This window comes from Periplaneta americana, chromosome 5 (genome assembly GCF_040183065.1).
Source record: "Periplaneta americana isolate PAMFEO1 chromosome 5, P.americana_PAMFEO1_priV1, whole genome shotgun sequence".
NCBI classification, from domain to species: domain Eukaryota; kingdom Metazoa; phylum Arthropoda; class Insecta; order Blattodea; family Blattidae; genus Periplaneta; species Periplaneta americana.
In genome coordinates, this window is record NC_091121.1 from 68395040 (window position 1) to 68420837 (window position 25798).

General features: G+C 35.7%; 1 protein-coding gene across 5 annotated transcripts in view; it reads right to left on the minus strand.

The window, feature by feature from the left end:
* Positions 1-292: 292 nt before the first annotated feature.
* LOC138699801 (membralin) overlaps positions 293-25798 on the minus strand; it is a 432208-nt gene continuing 406702 nt past the window's right edge. For all 5 annotated transcript variants that reach the window (XM_069825971.1, XM_069825970.1, XM_069825969.1 and 2 more), the window contains exon 14: positions 293-16479. In XM_069825971.1, the coding sequence (XP_069682072.1) occupies positions 15931-16479 (549 nt within the window). In that variant the 3' untranslated portion in view covers positions 293-15930. The remainder of the gene's footprint in view (positions 16480-25798) is intronic.

The window sequence follows — 25798 nt, forward strand, 5'->3', positions numbered from 1 at the left end:
ATCTATCTATCTATCTATCTACCTATCCATGCGTCCTCATTGCATTCAACCACATAACTGCCTATCTCCCTTTCTAGCGACGTTTTTGTCTCTCTTCCCTGCCGTCTAGTCATCAGTTGTCACAGCTGAGGCCCGAGTATCGCCATCATGCTGGTCATGCGATTTGGATAATGGAGGAAAGATGGAATGTCAACAGGAGAAATGGAATCGACTCTCCTCTCCGTAACCACTGTTGCGCATAAGAAAGGAGTTAGGTTCAAATTCACACAGCGTAAATAAATGTACACCTTGGTTATTTTTTATATATATTTTCAATCCTTTAATTTCTTATTACATTGTGACTTTATACATAGGCAATAGAATCGTCTCAACACTTTAAAATCCATCTCCACATTCTCACAGTCATTTCACACATTTTATACAGTATAACCCCATTATAAAGCAATTATTTAGCGTTTTAAACAGTTGATATCAACATCTGTTACTGTTACAATTCTCTTTGCTAAACAGCTTTTTTGTTACTGCAGTTTATAATGGAGTGTAACTTTTTACCTTGGAAATTAACAAATGCACAACCCATATAGATAGTATTTACATAACAAACCTAGTGCAAGTTATCTTCCATCTCCTGCACATGTTTTTAAGCAAGACCTCATAAAACGAGATATTTATAGTTGATTTCTATGAGTTCAAGCAATATTCATACAATTTTACATTACAGAGTAACAGCTCCTTCGACAATATCAGAACAAACAATCATAAAGTTCTAACTTTAATTCTTGTACTGTATTAAAATGTCTCCGCGAAATTTTTAAGGCAATATCATGTCGAAAATTGACAAGATTTGAAATTTAAAGTGTTCCAAAATTACGAATTAACGTTGTTTTTCTTGGATTTCAAATTGCATATCACATGATAACAGTCTTCCTCTCGTAAATTTAAGTTAAATCCATGGAGTGACAACCCATGAAGGGCCAAGACTGACCACCCGACCGCACGTCCACATGCCTCAGCAAAGTGAACGATCATCAATCCGGCACCGGGGTAACGTGTGGTCACTACGAACTAGGGTTATCATTATCCATTGTAGCTTCTTAAATTCCTCTAGACACAACGGACACCGGTACCATACATGGGCCTAAATTTAATGAAAAAATGTCCAGGATAACAGGAACCAGCTTTCATTCCAAATCGCTAATCAAATACATAACATCTTAGATCATGCGTCTACGGAGCGGAACTCTCGTGTAATTAATTTATTTAACTTGTAGTAAGAATTAAAGAGAGAATGAGGACCATACGAGGTTGGACAATAAAATAATGAGACTGATTTTTTCCCACCTGATGAGGCAACTCAACAGCCTCCTACCAGATATGTTTGACCTTGGTCCTCCCTCCATCCGAATTCCACTGGCACCATCCTGCAAACCTAAGTGTGGAACAGCTGCTTGATTAGTGGAGTTGTATGTTTGCTCCTCGACAATACAAATGAAACCGCATGATAACGCACATCGCTGTGACATCTTGTTTTGTGTGAAACTCGGTGAAAATGCCATAACGCTTGGAAAGCTTCAGCAGGCTTTTTGAAATGAAGTGATGTCAATAGCACAAGATTTCCGGTGGCATAAAATGTTTGCTAAGGGCAGAAGCAAACGTTGAAGATGAACACCAACAATTGTACGGAGAGATGACATTGCCAGGGTACGTAAATTTGTACGAACTGACAGGCGATTAACAGCCAAAATGATATCAAAAGAATTGAACATGAATCGGGAAACTGTTCACCTCATTCTGACTGAAGGCCTGAGCATGAGAAAAATTTGTGCAAAAACGGTTCCAAAAAATCTCACCGGGCAACAGCGAAATGAACGGAGAAATGTGGTTACTGATCTATTTCAGATTCGTTCATATTCATGGGATCCGGAATTTTCGTCACCGATTTTTCGTCAACCGGTGATTTTGTCACATATTACATTTTGCCACTGCAACATTTTCTCATCGATTCACTTTTGTCACAGACATATTTTGTCACCAATTTAAATCATTAGAAGTCCATTACAACCGATATATATTTCTACCGACTATGAGGCAACTATAATGGGCGTCGTGACGAATACATTTCCTGATGTCACAGTGGCTGGCTGTCTCTTCCATTTAGGCCAAACATTATGGAGATGAATTCAAACAGAGGGACTATCAGGAGGATATCTTGAAGAAGAAAACACCGAACTAAGAAGCCAGTTTCATTAGTTGGGTGCATTGGCCTTTGTACCAGAGAATGATATAGTTCACGCCTTCGGTATTCTCCAAGAACATGTTATGGATGAGCTAACCCAAATCTTCGATTACTTTGAGGATAATTATGTCATTGGTCGTAGACGTGGCAGAGGTAGGCAGTAGCCCATGTTCCCTCCAAATACATGGAAATGTTACATTCGTACTAGGGAAAACCTGCCCAGAATAACAAATATTTGCGAAGCGTGGTAGGCTATAGACGTCTTAATACTTTAATAGGCAAAGCACATCCTTCCTTTTACCATGTCCTTCAATTGCTACAGGAGAAGACTGCAAGGATACATCAGGATATTGAGAAATTAGAACCAAGTCAGTTTCCACCCAAAAAAAGAAGAAATACACGTCCTTAGATAACAGAATTACACGAATTGTCGATAGGTATGAAGCCTATATAACAGAAGAATAACATTCTTGGTTACCTACGTGCCATAGATAAACTTCATTGGAAATTTTGGTTGAAACTCCATAAAAACAGGATGAATGCATCCAACTTCAAAATCCATATTAATAAAGACAATTAAAATGATTTCACAGTGATGGTTTTGGACTCATAATAAAAACAACCTACATATAATTTTCTGTACTATTTTGGTGACGAAACTCCCTCAGTATAAAAAAGATGACAAAATATCTAAATATCTTCGGTGACAAAAATAAATTATGACAAAATGTATTTGATGACCAAAAAACTAATGATGAAAAAAGGTGACAAAGTATAACGGTAACGAAATTTCCGATTACGAAATGTCCTAGACCCCATATTCATCCGCCATTGCTTCATGCGACTTCTTCTCTTCCCAAAAGGGAACTCAGTTGTGAAAGGACGTCATTTTCAAACAACAGAAGACGTCCAAGAGGTCGTAACCCATGCGTTAAACAGTGTCTCAAAAGATAAGTTTCACAGCTGCTACCAGCAGTGGCAGCAACGTTGGGATTAGTATGTTCAGTCTCAAGGAAACTACTTTGAAGGTGATCACATTGTAGTTGGTTAAAATGTATATAAATGTGTTTTTAACCAGTCTCATTGCTTTATTGTCCGACCTCGTATTACAAATAAAAATAACTTGGAGCTTTTTGCTTGACTGATGTATAAACCTGGATATTTTCTGTACGATACAATGAAAAAAAAAAAAAAAAAAACAACAACAGATGTAGGGTAGTCGGTTCAGGAGAAGTTTAATCAATTTGAAAAGGATGACAGGAGGATTAGGACTAGTCTAATAATAAAATAAACACGTAGCAATAATTTAAGTACATATAGAGTAACTACTCTGAAAACGAATTTGTACTTTTTCTATAACTTCCCTCCCATCATCCTAAACTATATTTCGCGTTATCAAAGTTCTGCAAAAATGTCTGGCTCTATTCATGGTAAAGTTATTGGTATTTTTAATTAAATATGTGTATCATCAGAATATATTACAAAGTGAATATAAAAAAGAGAGAAAAAAGGGAGATATGAAATTGTTTTATGCTATATTCATTATCTGTAACATCATATATAGTCTATCAAAGTATAAAAATTACGCAAGATTCACATAATATACTAACTAAAAAGATTGCGCCACTAAATTTTCAGATCTCCACACTTTTCATTGGGTCTCATTTCTTTTGTTGTTGGTCATATAACATATCGGTACATAAACTCATTTTAATCCAATTATTTTACATATTTTAACTTTATTGTGGATTGATTATATTTTTGTTATTTGTTTCCATACTATTTCTCCGTACCTTGTCTAAATTATGACTGCCATTCTATACAAAATAAAAACAAATCCAATGCATTCATTCTCTCCGGAATGCTAGCTTTGTATACAAAGTTTATTTTATTATAGCTTTAACCACTGATGAGATTTTTCAATATTTAAGAATAAATACGAGCATAAAAAACACTTTCAGCAGTGACTGCAGATCGCACATATCACGTAATTAAAATGGTTACACGTTGTGCAGTGCATTTATAAATATTCTATAAAAATGTAAACTGCAAATAGAGATTGTCACCTTTTATTTTCACATTATTTATCAAGAAATCGTCGATTTCATTATCGCGGCAAATTAAAGGAATGAAAGAAAACATTCTGATAAAAAACCAGTAGCGCGTCTCCTTAGCTATTCGCCGTACTTACACATGAAATTTCATAAACTAAAATTAAAAAGGTTACTGCATGAATATTGTAGTTTGCGATTGCTCCAGAAAGACTGATTTGAGAAATCGAAATTTTTCAAAATTTTATTACTAAAAAGATCAAGAAGATTAAAGGCTACCTCAGTGCCTTAATAATGATTGCTCCTAAAATATTCTTCACATTTCCTCTCATTTTTAATTTCTTGAATGATTTGTATTAAGAAGCAGTTTACACAATTGTATTTATTATACATTTCAGTTCTTGCATAAATTTGGACAAGACCTGAGTTCAAGAACGTTGATCTCCTCTGTGCAAATAGCGGTGAATATATGTAAACAATGATCTACGCTTCAATGTGTTTAGAATAAGTTTTTGTGATATTATTTTTGGCAAATTTTGTCAGAATCCTGTGATTTCTTAAACTTCGTTATAGCCTACGGAAAGGATATCATTAAATATTAAATACCTGTAACACAAAATACCATTATTTCTTTTACATTTATGTTTTTATCTCTAGCTGAATTTCAGTATGAAACCTTTCCTTATGAAATTAGCAGAATATGTGTGGTTGAGCAAAATGTAATATGAAAGTAAAAGAATACTACATAATATTATAAGTAAAAATACGTTGCTGAAAAAAACAATTTCTTATGAAATAATCACAGAAAGAAATCAAATGTCATAATGAAATTCCGTAACCAAAACTTCATTTTCTTCCTCAAGACCCTATTCTTTCTATTGTTTGACAGTTACAATGTGTAATTTCAGTACAAAATTGTGTATTTAAAATAAATTTGTAAACTTAAAATGAAACTAGATATGTTGGATTGAGAAACTGTCTTCTAAGCGTATTGAACCAAATCGATACCTAATCTTAGTACGGTAGTGCCAAACTAACACAAATTTAATTAACACAATATAATATGAATAGTATTTTTTCATTCTTCATTATGTAAATCGAATAATTAAATGCGTATGTATGCAGTTTAAATGACCCGGTAGAGAAACGACCTAAAACTTGTTTTGCCATGTTCCTATAAACCAGGTACAAATAAACTTACTAAACTTGCTGTACGCTGTACGTGCGATATTTGTTTGTATGCAGAATGGTCTGTAATTAGCGCAAAGAAACAAAAATAACGCTATTGTTTTCTTTAATGAAAACTGGACCAAAAATATCCTTGTAAACTTTTGGTTTCGAAGTTTAGTTTTACAAAACATGACATTTAATTTTGGGCGGTATCATACCGCTGTGTAAAGCAATCGTTAGGAAATGTGACATCAGACCCATAACAGCAGTGTGAAAGATATTATACAGTAGAGCGTCTCGTTTAGGCACAGTGAAAACGTAAACAAAGTGCAGGTAACGTGCCGGGAGAGGACGAGCTGTATGATAAACACAAGATTTTAGTTGCAATATTTATGGCGGAGCATTAATTGAAATTATATTTTCCAAAAACACACAAAACAAAAGAACACAAATTGCATAACGTTATCATATACACATTTTAACAAACGAGCAATTGTAACGTTGAAATCATTCAATATAACAAATCAAATTTTGCTACTGTACTTATATGATGTTGCTTTCAAGCAGCATTTTTTTTTTGGTCATGAATTTCATTCTCTGCATGACTAACGTAAAACATTTCACCATTTACTGTGGCCGAATTCAGTATATTGGTCTGAAGTGATAACACTATTTCCTAAACATACTTATCCCTTCTCAAAGGTCAATTTATTCAGATACAGTACCCTTTTCAAAGTTTAATTTATCAGGTACAGTACCTGAATAAATTGACTTTGAGAAGAGTTAATTATGTTTAGAAAATAGTGTTGTCACTTCAGACCAATAATACTGTAGTTTTGTTAATTCGGCCACAGAAGACGGTAATATTATGTTAGTCATAGAGAGAATGAAATTCATGACAGTAAAAATGTTGCTTGAAAGCAACATCACATAACTAGCAAAATTCGATTTGTTACAGCTACTGAATGTGTTTAACGTCACAAATGCTTGTTTGATGAAATGTGTATATGATAACGTATGCAATTTGTGTTCTTTTGTTTTGTGTGTTTTTGGAAAATATAATTTCAATTAATGCTCCGCCATAAATGTTGTAACTAAAACCTTGTGCATCCCTCGTGTTTATCGTACGACTCATCCTTCCCCCACACGTTACCTGCGCTTTGTTTACGTTTTCACTGTGCCTAAACGAGACGCTCCATTGTATGTCATTCTTCTTCCACAGAGTAACATCATAAGATCGTAGCGCCGCAGTTTATGTTCCACGTACAAAATGGTCACCTAGCAGGTATGCTTAGCCGGCATCATATTGCTTCGGACAGTCTGTCTCGGACATGGCGGTTTTGTCTCGGACCGTCCGATGTGGCAATGATTTCACATATATCCTTATGAGGCTGCAGCATACAGCATCGGACGAATGTATACTGCCGGCCTTAGTCTTGGAGATCTATAACAGTTCGTTTTTTATGTATAAATTCATGTGATTGGAAGAAACATAACTGCAGTTGTGAGGGCAGTGTAAACTCTTATCGCGAGCGTAAATAAATACAATTTTTAAAACAAGATGAAACTTTCAGTAAATACAGTATAACATTGCTACAGGTACCTACCAAATGAAAATTGACTACACTAACATGTGAGGAAATGGTACAATAATCACGTTGCAATAAAAAGAAATGATAACATTAAATATTTTGCTTGTTTAAAGTTGAAAAGTATAAAATATACAACATCGCCATATGAAATTTTTCAATTGTTAGAAAGATTCAAGATTCAGGAAAACTTATATATTGCTATATCGGTATGGATACAATATTAGTAAAGAAAATTTTATGTTAACATTAAGACTGGAGTTATTGCTCTCACACAACTCACAAACATTTCCGCCCTGAAACTATATTTGGAATGTTAAAACAATGAGAATTAAACATGCTTCCTAATGTGCAGTTCAAACAGAAAATTTAACAAAGATGGAAGGTAAAATCTGAGGTTTAATTTTGTATTCATTAAAAATATTTCATACAAAAAATAGTTCATCACATATCTTTAGTCCTCCTAGCTGAATACGAGTATAGCTTTATTCTCTACATAATATTGTATTATGTGCCATCTCTCTTGTATTCGTTTCTTTCTTTCCCCCTTTCTTTTCTACATGATGTCTCCATTTTAGCATGACCACAAAGCAATGATGCAGTACTAATGCTTCTCCATAGTAGGTCTACTAATGTGACAAAATATATTGTATCATGACGGTAAAGATACACTAAATCCTACGAATTTCACCGCTCACCGGGAATTTCTGACAAGTAGAGGTACACTTCTATCAAGAGACTAATAATAATAATAATAATAATAATAATAATGAGTTAAGTTCACAGGAATCGTGGAAATAACTGATAACTACACAACGTTTCAGAAGTAGCACAATCAGAATGCTATAGATCGCGTATCAAATAACGCAATTACTTACTAAAAGGAGAAACGAGTAAGAACCACATACGCGTTGGAGAGATCAGTGAATGACTGGAGACGGAACAGGCCTGTGATTTAATCCAAGTAGTAGCTATGATGATAATGTTCATAGTAAAGTTATGAAATATGAAGTATTTAAAATCTTAATAAGAAAATTCAGACGCAGAGAGAAATTAATTGAGATTTCAACAATTCTTCTTCTTCTTCTTCTTCTTCTTCTTCTTCTTCTTCTTCTTCAGGCACTACAACTTCATTGACGTTTTGGCCTTCTCAACGATCTCTTTCCATTTCTCTCTATCTTGGATAATTTTGGGCCAATTCTGAATTCTTAATAATTTTACATCTTCCAGTACCGTACATCATCCCTCCACCTATTTTTTGGTCTTCCTGTTGCTCTTGTCGTCAGAGGTTGCCACTGGTAGATCTTATTCACCAGTCTATCATTTTACACAATAATTGTTACAGGAGTAAAAGCAATGTCTCTTAAAACCAAATTAAAAACTATTCTTAAAAATACATTTTCTACCGGAAATGCAGTAATATTACAGGTATGACACGCTACAAGAAACGTCATCAATCTTGGCTAAAGTCTACGAGTTCATAGCATGACATACAGAACCCGTCAAGGAAACCGGGAAGGTAAATAAAAAGATTCGGGATTAATAGTGTCCAAATTTCATGAAAGGATCTCTGCGAGGGGAATATGGTCCTTGTGGGGTAAGATGAGAGGGTAAGCTAGTAACTCAGTGTCCTTCAAAGTGCAGGTGAATGGGGGGGGGGGGTGTCATTGGCCGACTGGGACAAAAAAAGACTCAGTCGTTGGTCAGCCGGTTCCGTTTCGGGATAGGTTGTAAGAGTGGGGGGGGGGGAAACTCGCATTCCTTGGTCGGAACTTCTCCCAAAATGCGACCAGTAATAGCAATAATCATCCCCATCAAATTCACCACAATTTTTTGTGAAATCTAAGTAGTATTTTATTTAACGACACTTTCAACTGCAGAGGTTATTCAGCGTCGGAGTTAATGAGAGCCAAAAATAACTGAAGAATGTTGCTTGAAACCAGAAACAGGATTCTCTCAGATACCGCAAATCTACGGCATGGAACTTACAGCTTTACTTCGCTCTCGGAGTAAGCCATTTTATCACCCTTGAAAATCATTGCCCTCGTGTAGATCCGAGAACCTCAAATCCAATGGCCATCATAGTAATTGTGAGAAGAACCAGGACGACAAGTCGGAGGGACAAACTGTAGTCAGATTCAAAACTAAGACCATTTTACGTGGAAATTTATAGCTAACCTTGCTATTAGTTATTGTTTTTTATTATTATTATTATTATCATTATTATTATTATTATTATGTTTTATCATGCTATATATTATTCCTTAAGGAACCAGAATATTCTTTTAGGTAATTTTAACTATGTGGGTGTGTCACTGATGGGGCGACCTTCAAAGCAAGTATTTTACCATTGAAGCTACATCCACGCCGAAGGAGGCTTGCTTATCGCCTGGTGCTTGAGTAGTCGCCTATTTGATACATGGTGGCGCCTAGTGGCTAGTCATTCCTTACTTGTTAGTTCAACAGTGCGAATATGCCACTTTCAAAACTGATTAGAAAACTAGGTATTACGGAAAATACTTTCTTGAAATATGACTGTCTATATCGACAATCGACAGTCATGTTGGATGCATGATGTTAACCTTTCAAGAGTTACATACGGGGAGTTTAACGTTTTGTACAAACAATTGTGGAATTATGAGTTAAAGTTTGTTGAGTATTTAGGAATGAGTACAGAAACGTTCGATATTCAGCTCACTAAAAAATTAAGAAAAATACAAAAACAGGATACTTATTATAGAGCATACATAGGCCTATCATCAAAAGAACGACTCGTTGTTACTCTGAGGTAAGTATAAGTCCACCATATTCATTTACCTTTATATATTTTATTAATAAATACACACTTAAAACTAGCGCATAAAAATTGAAATGTCATTTGGAATTCTGCTGGTATGAAGTTAATGTATGTGGTGACACATTCGACAGCTCATCTAAATCATGTAGATGTAAAAAAAAACGCACACACACACACACACTTTCAGCTGCTTGGTGGTTATCCAAAGAAAACAGACGGGTTCTTTCGCTTGGAAAGTTGCTAGGCGACACGCCAGGTTGCAGACCACGCGATGAGGCCGATTCCAATAGTTATACGGTTCTAGAATGTTCGTTAACTTGGATCACCCATCCAGATGACTACCTAACCACTAGGCGAATACCAAGCCTCCTTCGGTGTGGCCGTAGCCTGAGTAAAACATCCATTCCCACAAAAAGTATTCCTGTATACTGTTAGTAATCAAAACAAACATTTATTAGAGGTTGCTGGAGGGCAGTTGTCTGTTTAAGAAATGCATTAAATAAATAGAGTTAATGAAATCGAAACAACATGTCAATTTTTTTTAATAGTTCCCAAAAATGTATAAGAAAATCTTGTCAGTACCATTATTTACCTTCAATTAACGTAAATCAATGTATTCCATCAAGTTTCTAAAAATGCTTAATATTGTACGTTACATCATGTGTCTAACGATATTTTTCTAGAAGGAGATATGAACTGTATTGACACGAAAACTGTGACTGACTTCCCCGATCGACCCAGATGGTATCAGAGCATTCGAGGACTACGGGATCATTTCGTTTCCACATTTCTTCTTTTGGTCTATTGAAGACTAATTTCAATTTAATTACTTTGAGCTATATAGAATCCTCTATGATGAAGAAAACTTATTCAAGGAGAAACGAACTCATTATTGGCTGCAAGAAGTATCCTAGTTTGATGTCATCATAAAAAAATCAGTAACACGAAGATTGCGCTATTTCGGCGATAATTATATGAGGAATACACAAAAACACAAAGATAAGGATATGAAAACGCTCCAGGATATGCAGGATCCGGTCTTGCGCACTAATAGATTTTGGAATTCACTCAGACAGACTAAACTAGATCTACATGAGCTGTCTCAAAGACATAGGATGGAAAAGGGGTTAGTTATTTTTCAAAATCATGTAATAAAACATTGATTTCCACATTGGAGGTTAGAAAGAGGCGTGTTAGTAGTGAAATACATAAATAATTTCTACGGTTATAGAAACAGAATTGTGGAACTGGGAATGTCACAGGAGGAAACTCAAGATGTACAACTAACGACAGTAACTACAAGAATGGGAACTGAATTACTTGTAAAAGCTATTTTAGTTATCACATCATCATCATCAACCATCATCATCATCATCATCATCATCATCGGCATCAAGAATTAGATCTTTCGGTACATTGTCTCAAAATTTTGTAAACCACCTTCTCGAGGATTAATCCAAATTTCTCTTTCTTGTAGGACCGTAATGAAAGGCAGTCTTAGTTATTCTGATGTCTGGCATACGCGGGACATGATATCTTCAGTTTAGTTCATGTATTTCAATTGTATCTGCAATTCTTCTTTGACACCTAGAGTTCTTTCATGACATAATAATATGTGTATCCTGCTACAAAACGGAGACATCTCATTTCTGATGATTCAGTTCACCTTAGTTAATCTTCTGTTAATGTCCAGCTTTCGCATCCATATAAGAGTACAGCAATGTGATGATTCTGCACACTTTTAGTAATGTTTCCTGTTGCTCTTAATATTTTAATATTCCTCTGTATTGTCCAACAAAATTGTCTCAGACCATTTTTATTTCGACATCTTCATATCTTCTATAGCCAAAATGATATTCTATATAACTTAACTCACTTATGTGTTCGATGATTTTTCCATCTATTACGATTTTAGCTCTTACAGATTTTAGTCATTGGAATGCCATCACTTTAATTTTACTTGTAGTTATTTCAATCAATGTAAATATTACAAGACTGATAATCTTGTTTTCTTAATCGAGAAAAATATTGCGATAACACTGTAAGATATATTTCTTTATGTTTCTATCGCACACAAAGTTTTTTCGTACAGTGGTTACATTAGTAACTTGCAAACTAATGTAAAAAATTGTTCGCTCCCATTTCACAGAAGTTAACGCCTATAACACAAAGCTGCAAACATTTTCAAATTTAGGTAATTATTTGTGTATAGGTTACAACTTAAATATTACTGTAAGAGAAACTGTGTAAGGAATACTAGTTTGATTACAGTTCCTCTGAATTATGTGGAGAAGCAACTACTCTGAAGTTTCGTTTTAATACAGGCCTACCATTTTAATGAATGCTTTTTATAACTTCATAACGATATTTAAATGCGTGAGTAGACTATACGTATCTACGAGTACTAAAAATAGAAGGAAGAATCTAAACAGAATATTCTTGGTAGAATTACGTAACAACAAATACCGTATGCAGAAAGTTACTGACAGTCGTAGAAATTCAAATAACTTGAAAGAAAGCGGGTTATCACAAATAACTAAAATCCTCTTAACACGCGTCACAGATCGGAATGAAACGCAAAGAAGTTTTTGAACCATCGCTTTGACGATAGATTTAATGGAAGATAGGCTTATCTATCTGTAAATAAACGTAAAAGTAACTCTATTTTATACATTTCAGCTTCCTAACGATCATGTCACATTCATATTTCTCGAAATAATACACAGTGTTGCTATAAATCATCTTTCCGATTACAAACTTGAATAACTATCGTTAGGAGACACTTAGAAACATGATATTGGTATTAATGGAAAGAGAAACTCGAATATTTTTTTTGTTATCCATTCGGTTAAATCACATGTGCTACTCTTAAATCAGCAAAATTTAGAAAACATGAAGTTGGTATCAACAGAAACAGAATCTCCAACAATTTTTTAACTTTTTCACTGGAAAACATGAAACATGAAGCAGAAACATTTGGTTCACAACCCTAAGTAAGTCACAAGTGCTCAATGTGAGCTCCTTGTGTCACACGACACACATCAAGTCTGTAGTCAATTTCCTGCCATACACGTTGTAGCACTGGACCATCCACCAGTGCAATTGCCTCTGTGCGGACACGAAGATCCTCAATGGTAGGTGGTAATGATGGCTGATACACTTGTCGTTTTATAAAACCCCGCAGAAAAAAATCACAAGGAGTGAGGTCGGGGGAACGTGGATGCCAATGCAAACATTCTAAATCTTCATTGACTTTTACGGTGGATTTCTGTGGATTTCGTGTGAAACTCTCCATCACACGCTCCACATTTGCCTCACTGATGGACGACCGACCGGTTGACTTCCGCTTACAGATGCATCCCCTCGTTTTGAAGTCAGCGTACCACTTACGGATACTGGGCCCACTGGGTAGATCAACACCAAATTTTCTTCTAAAATTGCGTTGTACAGTGACAACAGACTGGGATATGTGAAAATCTAGCACACAAAATGCCCTCCTGTCGTCGTTTGTAGCCATTTTTCTGTTATATAGTATCCTAGCAACGAAATTAATAAATATGCGACAGGTTCACCAACATAACAAAAAATATTTGAGTTTCTCTTTCCATTGATACCAATATCATGTTTCTAAGTGTCTCCTAACGATAATTATTCAAGTTTGTAATCGGAAAGATCATTTATAGTAACACTGTATTACTGAGAAGTGTCCCATGGTGGAATAATCATTTTGAATAATTAGTTTTAACACAAATTCGTAAGCACGATATAAACAAAATTTGAAGATATGTAACCTAGAATTACATTATATACTGCTCTTCAGGCTGGTAAATCCAGGGCTTGAGGTTGGGAGGAGGGTTCCTTTTGAAACGGCGTAAAACCATTCCGTTACTTCTTGGCACTTCTTAGTATGCAATGCATGTGTGACTATTTTAACGCATGCTATTTAAACTACTGTAATATGTTTGTAGGTCTAGATGAAACACACATTGTACATCACACGGCATGTTTTCATAACTTATGTCTATAAATTAAAAGGGGGAAACCATCTCGGTTCTTTTACCATTCCACCTCAAGCACTGTGCAAACAAATACAATTTTACATCACAATTCACAAGAACAAAAATACAACCAGTCACAACAAAAGGATGAGAAAAAATCATCCTATTTCTATTCATTATCCGATTTATCCCAATAAGTGATTTAAATCACCTGAAAATATATGTAAAAAGCAGTGAAACGTTACATACACAAAGCAAATTCGAAGAGATTACTGAAACACATATCCAAAGACGTACATCTCAGTTTCGAATTACTCTAGAATTCTCTAAATTAAACTGAGAAAAGAAGAAAGCGAAGGACTTTTTTTTTACCGGAAGCAGTATTTTGATATTGACTTGTCTGTATATTATTAATTGTGAACCTTAAATTTAGATTTCAGCTATACAGGAGCTTATCATATAACTTGCATTAGGTCCCGGTTAATTTTTATTAGCCTTCTCATGTCTGTCGTTGAAATTACGTAACGTATTATGTTCTTACCACAAGACAGAGAATTTGAGCACAAGAACATAAGAAGCGATTAAAACCTCTAAGAAAAATGAAAAAATAACAGAAGGTTGCCTACTTATTCTATTACGTCTGGAAAAAATCTATTCCTAACATATGACTGAAAACTTATGTTCAATACACCCTTCCTTCAGACATGAGAAGGTCAATATTGTCAATTAAAAAAATAACAAAAGCAAGCACATTCACAACTGAATACTCACCTTGCCTTTATTTCCACACATAATTTTATGTCCTCTTACACTGCTGAGGTCTCCATTCCTGTTAAGACTAAGACAGAGAAATCAAAGCAAAAATACAAATACAATTAAGAATAAATTTTGAAATCACTGCCTACATAGTAGACTTCTTCATTCAGAGAATGTTTAAGAATCTCTTCTTCATCCTCTGTATTGGAATTGTTTCTATACACAAATTAGTCCACAAATATTCTCTATTCAAAAATTTGTAAACTGCTATGATTCTTCTGCCTTAACATATCACAAAATTATATCAACCTTTCGTTCATGAGATATAAATCCATCATTTTAAATTAATTTGTATCTCAGTCGTGGAAATTTACATTTCCTGGGGGGGGGGGGGCTGGGGTACGTTATGTAAGGACCTATAATGCACAAGAGGCATTAAAAACTCCCAAAAAAGAGAGAGATTTTAAATGCTCGCCAACTGTTTTAGATGAATTAAATTAAATTTTAACAAGTATTTATTCTGCAAATATGGCAATAGTTTCCTTGGTTATGCACTGTAGCAGATCACCGGGTGCCCAGTATATCTGTCGTGATGATATTCCATCATTAATACACAATTACGTTACTGATCCGTCCATAAGCTTACTGACTAAAACGTATTTTGTCTGAATGGTAAATCACTTGCAGAGATATTTAAATCTCAATAACCACGCCACAATCAATCTCAAGTTTTCACATCTGTAGATCTGTATATGGGATCTCAGTTATACCCCATTCCACCCTTCATGCCAACGGAGACATAATCTTTACAAAGCAAACGCACCAACCCTTCAATCTATCCCTATATCAATGACAATATTACTAGTATATACATTATTCTATACTGAATTTGATTTGTCAATTACTTATTGGAAGATTAAAGAATAAGATTACGGTAGGAAAATTATGCGATAGCAACTAAATGACATTGATTTCATTCGTTCTTTTCACTGGGTGAAAGCTGGAATAATTGGCTTGAGTAGTGGTGGTATGGGGTACTACGCATTTTATTCACGGAACACGAAGAGAGTGTTGTATATTACAAGCCTGCAAGTTCCATGATATCCTGTAGTGTACGTAGAGCATGCACTTTCATTGGACCGTCGTAATGTTGGAGTTTTGAATACAAATAAGGGAACAGCATATCGAAGAATTTGCAACAACCTAACAAAGTCAAGGACTGGAGGGGGTACACTTTTTTCACTGTCCCACACAAAGTACCTCTCCATTAAAAGGACAACAAAGATTTTTCCACATTGGGGGCATATTGGCAACGGGGTCAGTTGATGCAATATCACTGGGTATCAGGACTAGAGGAAGATGCCACTGCCTTCTCCGCTACAGAAACAGAGTCAGCCGATGACACGTCATCATCTGATCTAGTCACAGTCTCCTCAACTCCCGAAATTAGTGATGTTTCACCTCCGTCTGCAGGTGCAGAAGGCGTGAGTGTTGATTCATCAGAAGTGGGGTCGTGGCTAGGCGAAGGAGGCAAAGGCTCTGGCTCGTCTGCAGTGGCAGCCGATGCCTCCTCCGTAACTTCCTCCGCCGGCGGCGACGACGACGACGATGACGGCCTCAGGTCATCCTCGTCAGTAGGAGAGGAAGAGCTGGCGGCAGTACTGCCTGCCTCCTCGTCGGTAGTGTTGGGGCCCGACGGCTGGGGAGGAACCGCCGGTGCAGGCTGTGGGACTCCCCCGGCAGCAGCAGCGGCAGCGGCAGCAGCAGCCGCAGCAGCTGCAGCCTGCTGTTGATGCTGATTTCGTAAAAGCATCTGTTGCAATTGGGCCTGCTGCAGTATCACTGGCAACTCATAGTGATGGAAAAAGTAGAGCATCGAGTGCTGTAACATTAACAACCAAACCCCGCCGACAATATTTAGAGTTGTGTACAAATAATACATCGGAGTTCCAAAGGGTTAAAGCATACCGCATGCAAAACATCGAAAAACAAAAGCGAGGACGATAGCAGCAGTTTTAAACGCACCAAAGCCATGCAAATTCATTTCAGACGGAGACGTAGCTAGAAGAAAGCGTGGAATTAAAAAAAAAATATGAAAGATGTTATATTAATATGTAATTTACATCTCAACAAACTGTACACGATTTAATGTGCATGGAGTGCTGTAACATTATCAACCGAACACCGAAGACAATATTTAGAGTTGTGTACAAATAATACACCGGAGTTCCAAAGGGTTAAAGCATACCGCATGCAAAACATCGAAAAACAAAAGCGAGGACGACAGCAGCAGTTTTAAACGTACCAAAGCCATGCAAATTCATTTCAGACGGAGACGTAGCTAGAAGAAAGCGTGGGATTAAAAAAAAATGAAAGATGTTATATTAATATGTAATTTACATCTCAACAAACTGTACTCGATTTAATGTGCATGGAGTGCTGTAACATTATCAACCAAACACCGAAGACAATATTTAGAGTTGTGTACAAATAATACACCGGAGTTCCAAAGGGTTCGAGCATACCGCATGCAAAACATCGAAAAACAAAAGCGACGACGACAGCAGCAGTTTGAAACATACCAAAGCCATGCCAATTCATTTCAGACGGAGATGTAGCTACAAGAAAGCGTGGGATTAAAAAATGAAAGCTGTTATATTAATATTTAATTTAGATCTCAATAAACTCTACATGATTTGATGAACATCGAGTGCTGTAACATTATCAACCAAACACCGCCGACAATATTAAGAGTTGTGTACAAATAATACACCGGAGTATCGAAAAGATTCAAGCATACCGCATGCAAAACATCGAAAAACAAAAACACCAGTTTGAAACATACCCAAGTTATGCAAATTCATTTCAGACGGAGACGTGGCTAGAGGAAAGCGTGTGATTAAAAAAAATGAAGTCGTGAACATTGTAATTGGGCTTTGCCTGTTATGTTCAACAACAAATGAATAAATAAATATATATATAATTTACATCTCAACAAACTCTACACGATTTAATGTGCATCGAGTGCTGTAACATTATCAACCAAACACCGCCGACAATATTTAGAGTTGTGTACAAATAATACACCGGAGTATCCGAAGGGTTCAAGCATACCGCATGCAAAGCACCGAAAAACAAGAGCGATGACGACAGCAGCAGTTTTAAACATATTAAAGTCATGCAAATTCATTTCAGACGGAGACGTGGCTAGAAGAAAGCGTGGGATTAGAAAAAAAATGAAAGCTGTTATATTATATACACTTTATATCTCAACAAACCCTACACGATTTAATGGACAAGTGTTACATGACCATGGCATGCAACACTGAACAGAAGAAAATGACGAAAAAGGTTTTAAACGTCCAAAAAAATGCAAATCTATTCTTTAAGAAAAACAATATTACCAATTGTAAAAGAAAAAAAAATTAAATTAATAAGAAAACAAATCGTAGGACAAAAGAGACTCCCACATAAGAAGTGTTATTATGTATATCTGAGGTTTCAGAAAAATAAAAAAAACTAATATGTTTCTGATGGCCGGTTTCACCAAGCTACAATAAATCCATCGAAATGAAACATTAACTAGTAAACATTAAAATATATAACAATTTACTAAAATGCGAGCAGTTCACCAATCAAATTTTCTTAACATTCAATGAACAGTAAGTAAAGCTTCATTATGGATATATAAGTGTGCTCAATGAATTTTTCATAACATCATAACATTTTTATGAAATTGCAGCCTACTATATCGCAAATCGTATACCTGCTCCATAATTTGCATGCGGGCCAACAATGTAGCAACGTGATTACAAAATATAGAAAATGGAGGGAAAAGTAGTATTATTATCTTCGCCATAATTATAGCTGTTGCAATTATTTCAGTCCTGATTCCAGGGGTCACCTAAATTGAAGGAGATGACATATACAATAACTGCAATTTAGGTAGCCTATAGATAATATTCTTGAAACCTATTATCCAGAATGGAAAAAATTAAAGACATGAATTTACTGTACTGTGAATTATAGTTTCATAACTGAAAGAAAGTAGAACCTTGATACCTAATATACTGTGTTAAATAATTATTTTCAAGGTAGACGTTCAATGAGTGCGTAAATTTAATTCTAATAAATGGAAGTTAATATACCAATTAAGTTTTGTTATGTTTGAATGTACACTGTGTATTAATTTACTAATATTTCTTAGGTATGCAAATCTAGTCTTTCAGGTGAAGCTCCCTGTAAAGCAGATTTGAATAATTTCAAGGGAAAAAATTGTTCCGGGGCCGGGTACCGATCCCGGGACCTTTGGTTGAACGTACCAGCGCTCTACCACTGAGCTACCCGGGAACTCCACCCGACACCGTCTCAACTTTTCCCTTTATATCCACACAACTCGCGTGGGCTGACGAAACGCCAGAGACCCACAACGAGTGCACACAATCTCTGTGTGACTTGAAATTCTGGTTTTCTGTTAACGTACACAGTAACGTACGTTACTGTGTACGTTAACAGAAAACCACAATTTCAAGTCACACAGAGATTGTGTGCACTCGTTGTGGGTCTCTGGCGTTTCGTCAGCCCACGCGAGTTGTGTGGATATAAAGGGAAAAGTTGAGACGGTGTCGGGTGGAGTTCCCGGGTAGCTCAGTGGTAGAGCGCTGGTACGTTCAACCAAAGGTCCCGGGATCGATACCCGGCCCCGGAACAATTTTTCCCTTGAAATTATTCATTTCTTAGGTATATTTATAATAACCTCTTTCATGTGTTAAAATAAAACTAAGTTATTTACGATCAGTTTTTTTTTTTTTTTCCTAAAATTTTGAGTACCACAATCTTCGTGACGCGATATATTTCCTGGAATTTTGTGTCATTCAAATTTTCAAAATTATCGTTTCTTAAATGGTTAACATTATCTACATCTGGCTCTTGATCTTCGAGCAGTTCCAGATGTAAGATTTCTGTGTCGAAACGTTCCGCCATTTTGTATTGCAACTAGTGAACCATTAAAAATTTAAAAACGGAAATTTATATCACTAAACTCATGATAGCTTTACTGGTTTGTTAGGGCTAAAGATGCTTACCTAGTAGACTAGTTTCAACTTTGTCTCAGCCATTCCAATGATATTTTAACTTATGATCAGTTTCTTCTGAAATTTTGAGTACCACGATCTTCGTGACGCGGTATCTTTCGTGATTGTGTCATTAAAATTTTCAAAATGATCGTTTCTTAAATAGTTAACATTATCTCCATCTGGCTCTTGATTTTCGAGCAGTTCCAGATGTAATAATTTGTGTCAAAACGTTCCACCATTTTGTATTGCAACTAGTGAACCATTAAAAATTTAAAGACGAAAATTTCTATCACTAAACTAATGAGCTATAAAATAATTTAACGAATCAGTGCATAAATTAATGAATCATTAAAACATAGTGAAGCTTGGTGAAACCGGCTATCAGACTATTAAATTCTAAAGACTCACTAAAGCTTCTCCAGAGAGAGAGAAAAAAAATTATATAGTTGATTATATATCGCCCCATTACAATTATCTGATACACATATGAAAAATATAATAAATGAACAGTGAAGAAAACAATAACCAAGCATTAAGAAGAAAAGAAAACATGCAAAACCACTTGTTAAGCTTAAGCAGAAGCTTGAGAAAAAAGATGAGGAAGTGCCAAGAAAGATGAATTAAGAAACACTATAGCCTACATGAAAGCTTGTTAGAAAAGGAATAAATACATATATTTCATATTATACTGTGTTTTCAGTAAACTTGTGTACACCTAATATTTCCGAGTCATTCATAATACCACAGTTTACGAGGGTACTAGGAACAATAGACTGTGCACGTACTATTTCGTATTGTCTGCAATGAAGCGATAGCAGCGATCCTAGTGGTTAGCAACTATCTATGGATGCATATTTACTACATATTGAGCTTCGTGACTGTATTTTCTAGACTGTGATAATAATGCATGGTTAGAATTATCTGTTCCCTGCGTGCAAAACATCAATAAAGGGTACTTGGAAAAATCCAAAAATCTATAGGACTATCGGTGCATTCCTTTAGGGATAAGTAATGGCTTCAGAGGTGGAGAGCTGAGATTAGAATGTAAAATAAACTATTACATTAATTTATTAGAAAAGTGGGCGTTAATAATACCTAGTCTCGCGTTCACGGCCTCCAGAATATATTGTGGTAAGTGTTGGGCCTATTACAAATTACATTCCGCATTTGCACAAAATTTGTATAATTCATTTACAGTTTTCAAAGTACAGTGTAATTTTTAATTCGAAATCTAAGGGGAATTTGAAAAAAATTGAAATACAATTGGAATTAATCAGCAAACTCTATATTAAAAAAAAAATCATATTAAAAACTAACAGTCTTACTAATAAATCGTGTATAGTTTTTATACCAGACTTATGCAGAGTTGAGACAGAAAACGTTACTAATAAACCGTAAATAAGCTATGGACGTATAAACAGGCTGTAACTATACAATGGGAATTGCTTTGCAGTAGTTATATACACGAAATCCCTTGTTTAAGCGTTGTATATAGCGAAAAAATGGCTGCCCCTCTAACAGCTGTTCGTATCGACTGTCATTTTATGATGATGGTTACCTTGTAACCACAGAAGAACAAACCAAAGATCATAGAATTATTAGAATAATATTGCTGTAGCTTGTACTCTTTGACCAAATTGTAGTGAGGTAATCGATTAGAGCCAGTTGTACTATCGATATTTAACACGCCACACTAGAGCGCTCTACCGGATGCAATAGAGAACCTCAGATATTCTATTACCTTTCGTAACGAAGTAATGACGAAACTATGACGTAGCTGTGTAACAATTATACTGTTATACACGACGTATGTAGTGATTATTAGTAAGGAATTTACACACGACTTATAAACGAGCTACTCATTGGATAAGTATAACAGAGTTAAACGTCTGTATATAGAGTTTTTATTAGTAAGACCGTAATTATACAGTGATAATGTAATGTGCAGTGCAGTGCAGTGTAAGTTAAGTTACTGCTGGCATGTTTTATCCGCATAACACACAAATTAGGGTACCGACAGAATAAATCACTCAAACTTTCTTTGCTAACGTTAAACTTGAGTATGCTATGCCATTATGAATCCAGAAGAGCCACTAGAAACATACACAAACTTCTATACGTACAACAGTGAATATTTCCACAAATTCGTTCTCTTCCAAATGGGAAAAAGTGAGAGTGACATATACAGTACGTCTGCAAGCCACAGCGTTTAAAAACGCGTTCGTTGCCCTTAGGCTTGGTCCACAATAAACCGAGAACGGAAACAACGAGAACGAGAACGGAAAAATTGTTAAAATACATAATTTAATCACTGATTAACTTTATAACTTCTTTATTGTGTTATTAGAAAAAAATATCACTTTCTTTATCCCACCAGACACATAACACCATCTTCTGTGGATGGACACTAACTTTTGTACTAGGTACTGAGTGCAACGACAGAACCATTTTCTTGCAGTGCTTTCTCCCCGTACACGGCACAAATATTTCGAGCCGCCTCCGCTCCCTTTGCTCCTCTATTAAAATTAAAAGGACAGAATATGTCGAAAGTGTTCGCTTTTTCAACTTGACACTTCATCTTTTTTTAGCACATAAACCTTCTTAAAATCCGCAAAATTCAAGGTCTATTTACAAGCACAACGCTCCAAATAACAAATGACAAACGAAAAACAGTATCCTAACAACGCACTGTTGTGATGACGAACAAGAAAGAACACCACGAACTAATGCATTAACCAAATATTTCACCAGTTTGTCATTGTAAACATATCTTCACAGTTCCTCGGTTATATCGCGAGGCGTAATTCAATGTGTTGATATTTTAATCTCATCTGCAGGACGAAACAGGCACAATTGGAGAGGAATTTTTCGCCAACGGCATGTTAGACTGTAAGGCACACAACGGTGTCTAACTGTGTAGGCCCAATTTTGCAATGCTAACAATTTTCAAACCAGACTGTACAACGATCATAAAACGCGAAAGCCATTCGACATAGACCACAATAATGCAACAGTGTATCGAAGTAAATCCCTGCAATTATAAAAATTATTATGTAACAAAACTATTAGATACAGTAGAATCCGGCTAATTGGGCCATCGGTTAATCGGAGCAGCCGTTTATTTGGGACAACCCTGAAGAATGGTAACAAATCGAAATGTTGATTTGTTTCGCTTATTTGGGTCAACACGCCGCTTAATCGGGACAGTGAATGTAAGCGGACGAGGAATTTAGCGGTGGCAGTGGAATTTGTCGTCAATAGCTGGCGACACATAAGTAGCAAAACAAATTGAGAACTGATTTGCTCACTCCGGTTTCAGCCGGCGATGACTTATACGATCTGCACTGAAAATTAACCAGTTCTAGATCAGCTGCACATCGAAAACTAAGAAAAGTTCTTATACAGTGACATTTTTCAATGTCACAATGAAAATTACAATTTTGATGAACTGTTGAACAAATTGCAGGATGCAGGATGATGGTGATGATGATGATGATGGTAACAGGAAATATATGTATTACTGAATTACGGTGCTACTCCATGCAGAAGGTAGACATGTCGCCATGTAATTCGTCCGCGAGGTGCGCAGATGTTGGCGGGAGGGGGTGGGCGGACGGGAGGGTGGAGCTTATAGTCTGATCAGCCGCATGTGAGCTGGGAGTGTCTTGAGCGGCTGGGAGCAGTATCTGGGAGAGGAGTGTAGAAAGGGGAAGACTCTCGTCAAGTGATCTGAAGATAGGAGTGCCTGACCAGAAATTGGTTTCTGCGTCGCGGACAAATTACATGGCGACATCTCTAACGAAGGCAATCTTTCGTCTGAGTTCGATATCTCGACACACTACTCTAGAATAGTCATTAAGGACTGCACGTTCATATGTTGAGAATACTGTGTGCGTGAGATTGGTTACTATCATATTTTTAAGTACTTGTACCAAAATTAATTTACTGTTCAGTAAATTGCAGTTTATTTTATTTTATACGAGTTACATATAAACTGTACTGTTGGCTCGCTAGAAAGCGGGGTATGCAGTCTGGAGCATCGACTTCCTACGCTGGTGACCCGGGTTCGAACCCCGGATGGTCCATTAGAATTTGTAGTGAACAAATACGATACTTCGTGGTAGGTTTTCGTGGGTCACTCCCGTTTGTCTTACCGGCAATGTACCATTGCTCCATTAATCATAGCCTACTATGATGCTGCAAGGGTAACGTCTGCGGCGTATAAAAGAACTACAGTTTCGGTGTGTCCCCCATAAGTGGGGGCGCTTGGGCGAATGACGGAATTCAAGTACCAGGCATTTGAATAACAGAGAAAGTGTTCTTGCACACTGGACGAAACTTCACTTAATTGGGCCAACTTATAAATATTAGTAGAATCGATGTGGACCAAGTATCCGGAATTCACTACATTTTTGTGTACTACGAATCTTTCATTCGTTCGACTGTATTCCCAGTGTAAAGTACTAAAGCAGCACTAATGTAACAAATGCAAAATGAAATTCACAAAAATCTCCTCTTTTTGAGAATGACTTGAGAAAAATTTTACGGCAGACGAGAAAATTGTATCTTGCCAAGAATGTAACACGTAATCTCAAATTAGATAATTTCAATTATCATTATTTTATTAAGGGGTTAGGTACAGCTTACAACAGTAAATTCTTCTGAAATAATCAACATTTTTTCCTCCATTACTGTATCTTGTACAATAATGAAAATTAGTATGTGTAAAACACTGTCCTTCCGCTAGGCCTATATATATAAAAAATATTTTTTACGATTCAAAAAAATTATTTATATTTCTTTTTTCAAAATTCAAAATAGTGGCAGTTTCCTGTACAGTGATGAAGCGTTTCCCTCATAACTCATAAACTTGTTAACTTTTTCATGTGCTCTCTTTTTTATTTTATTGCTGAAACTCATGTTTACAATATCATGCTCTTTCAACTACATTCCTCAATAAATAATATTTTTTTTTATTTTGTGTTAGAATAAAATACTGATATTTGACCATTTTTAAATGAATTTATTTTTTATCAGACAATCTATCAAAGGTAGAGAAGTGATCCTGCATCATATTGCAGATATGACATGCATAAATACACACAAAAAATTTCATCACATCATGGATAGTTTTTTTTAGCTATATGGGAAACGCTTCATCACTGCAAAGTGAACTGAATTTTGAAAAAAAAAAAATGTAAATAATTTTTTTAATAGTAAAAATATTTTATTCATATAGAAAGACAGTGTTTTACATCTACTAATTTTAATTATCGTACAAGACACAGTAATGGAGGAAAAAAATGTTGAATATTTCCGAAATTTTACTTGCTGTAAGCTGTACCTAACTCCTTAACTGAAAACGAAAAGGATTTCCTAAGATCTTCGGACGAAAATATTCGTTTATATCCTGCTAGTTATTACTGAATGTTAGGCGCCATAATATTTTAAATTAAAATATGGAAAATGTTCTGATAATTTACAGCAGATTTGTAAACGATAACGATTGTTAAAATTTATGCAATGTGTTACTTTCTCCGTTTATCGTAGTCTACATTCTGAGAGTGCTTGTGATTATTTATTAGGGATATATTGGTCATTTCTTTCAGTTTTGTGTTTCTGTACTTAATTTTTAGGATGCACTTTGTGTTTGATAGAAACTAATTAACACCATCAAAGAGTCTACTTTGAGTACACAAAATATAACCTTCAGAACCTTAAAGTGTGCGGTCTAGTTATGAGATATCTCAAAGGAAACACGAAATTTACTCTTATAGCGGCTTCTGAGCCAAGCGTGCCATGTTCAAGGAAGCCCGTCCAACTTCCTCCATAACTGCAAAGTTGCAGAAAAGTTTCAAAACTAACAAATATGAAAAAAGAAACGACTATCTGAAAAGGAATATAACAATTTTGCTACAGGATAACAGTGAAACAATTATACAAATAATTTATATAAATTATTTCCATTTCATGTGACCGTATAGGCAATTTAAATCCAATAATCATGGGTTTTAAAAACAGTAAGTTCATTTTCACGCATCAACACAGCGACCCACGTTAAAGGTTTATCCAACCTTTACAGAACATACAGATATGGGCCTATAGGAAAATAATCACTTACTTCAT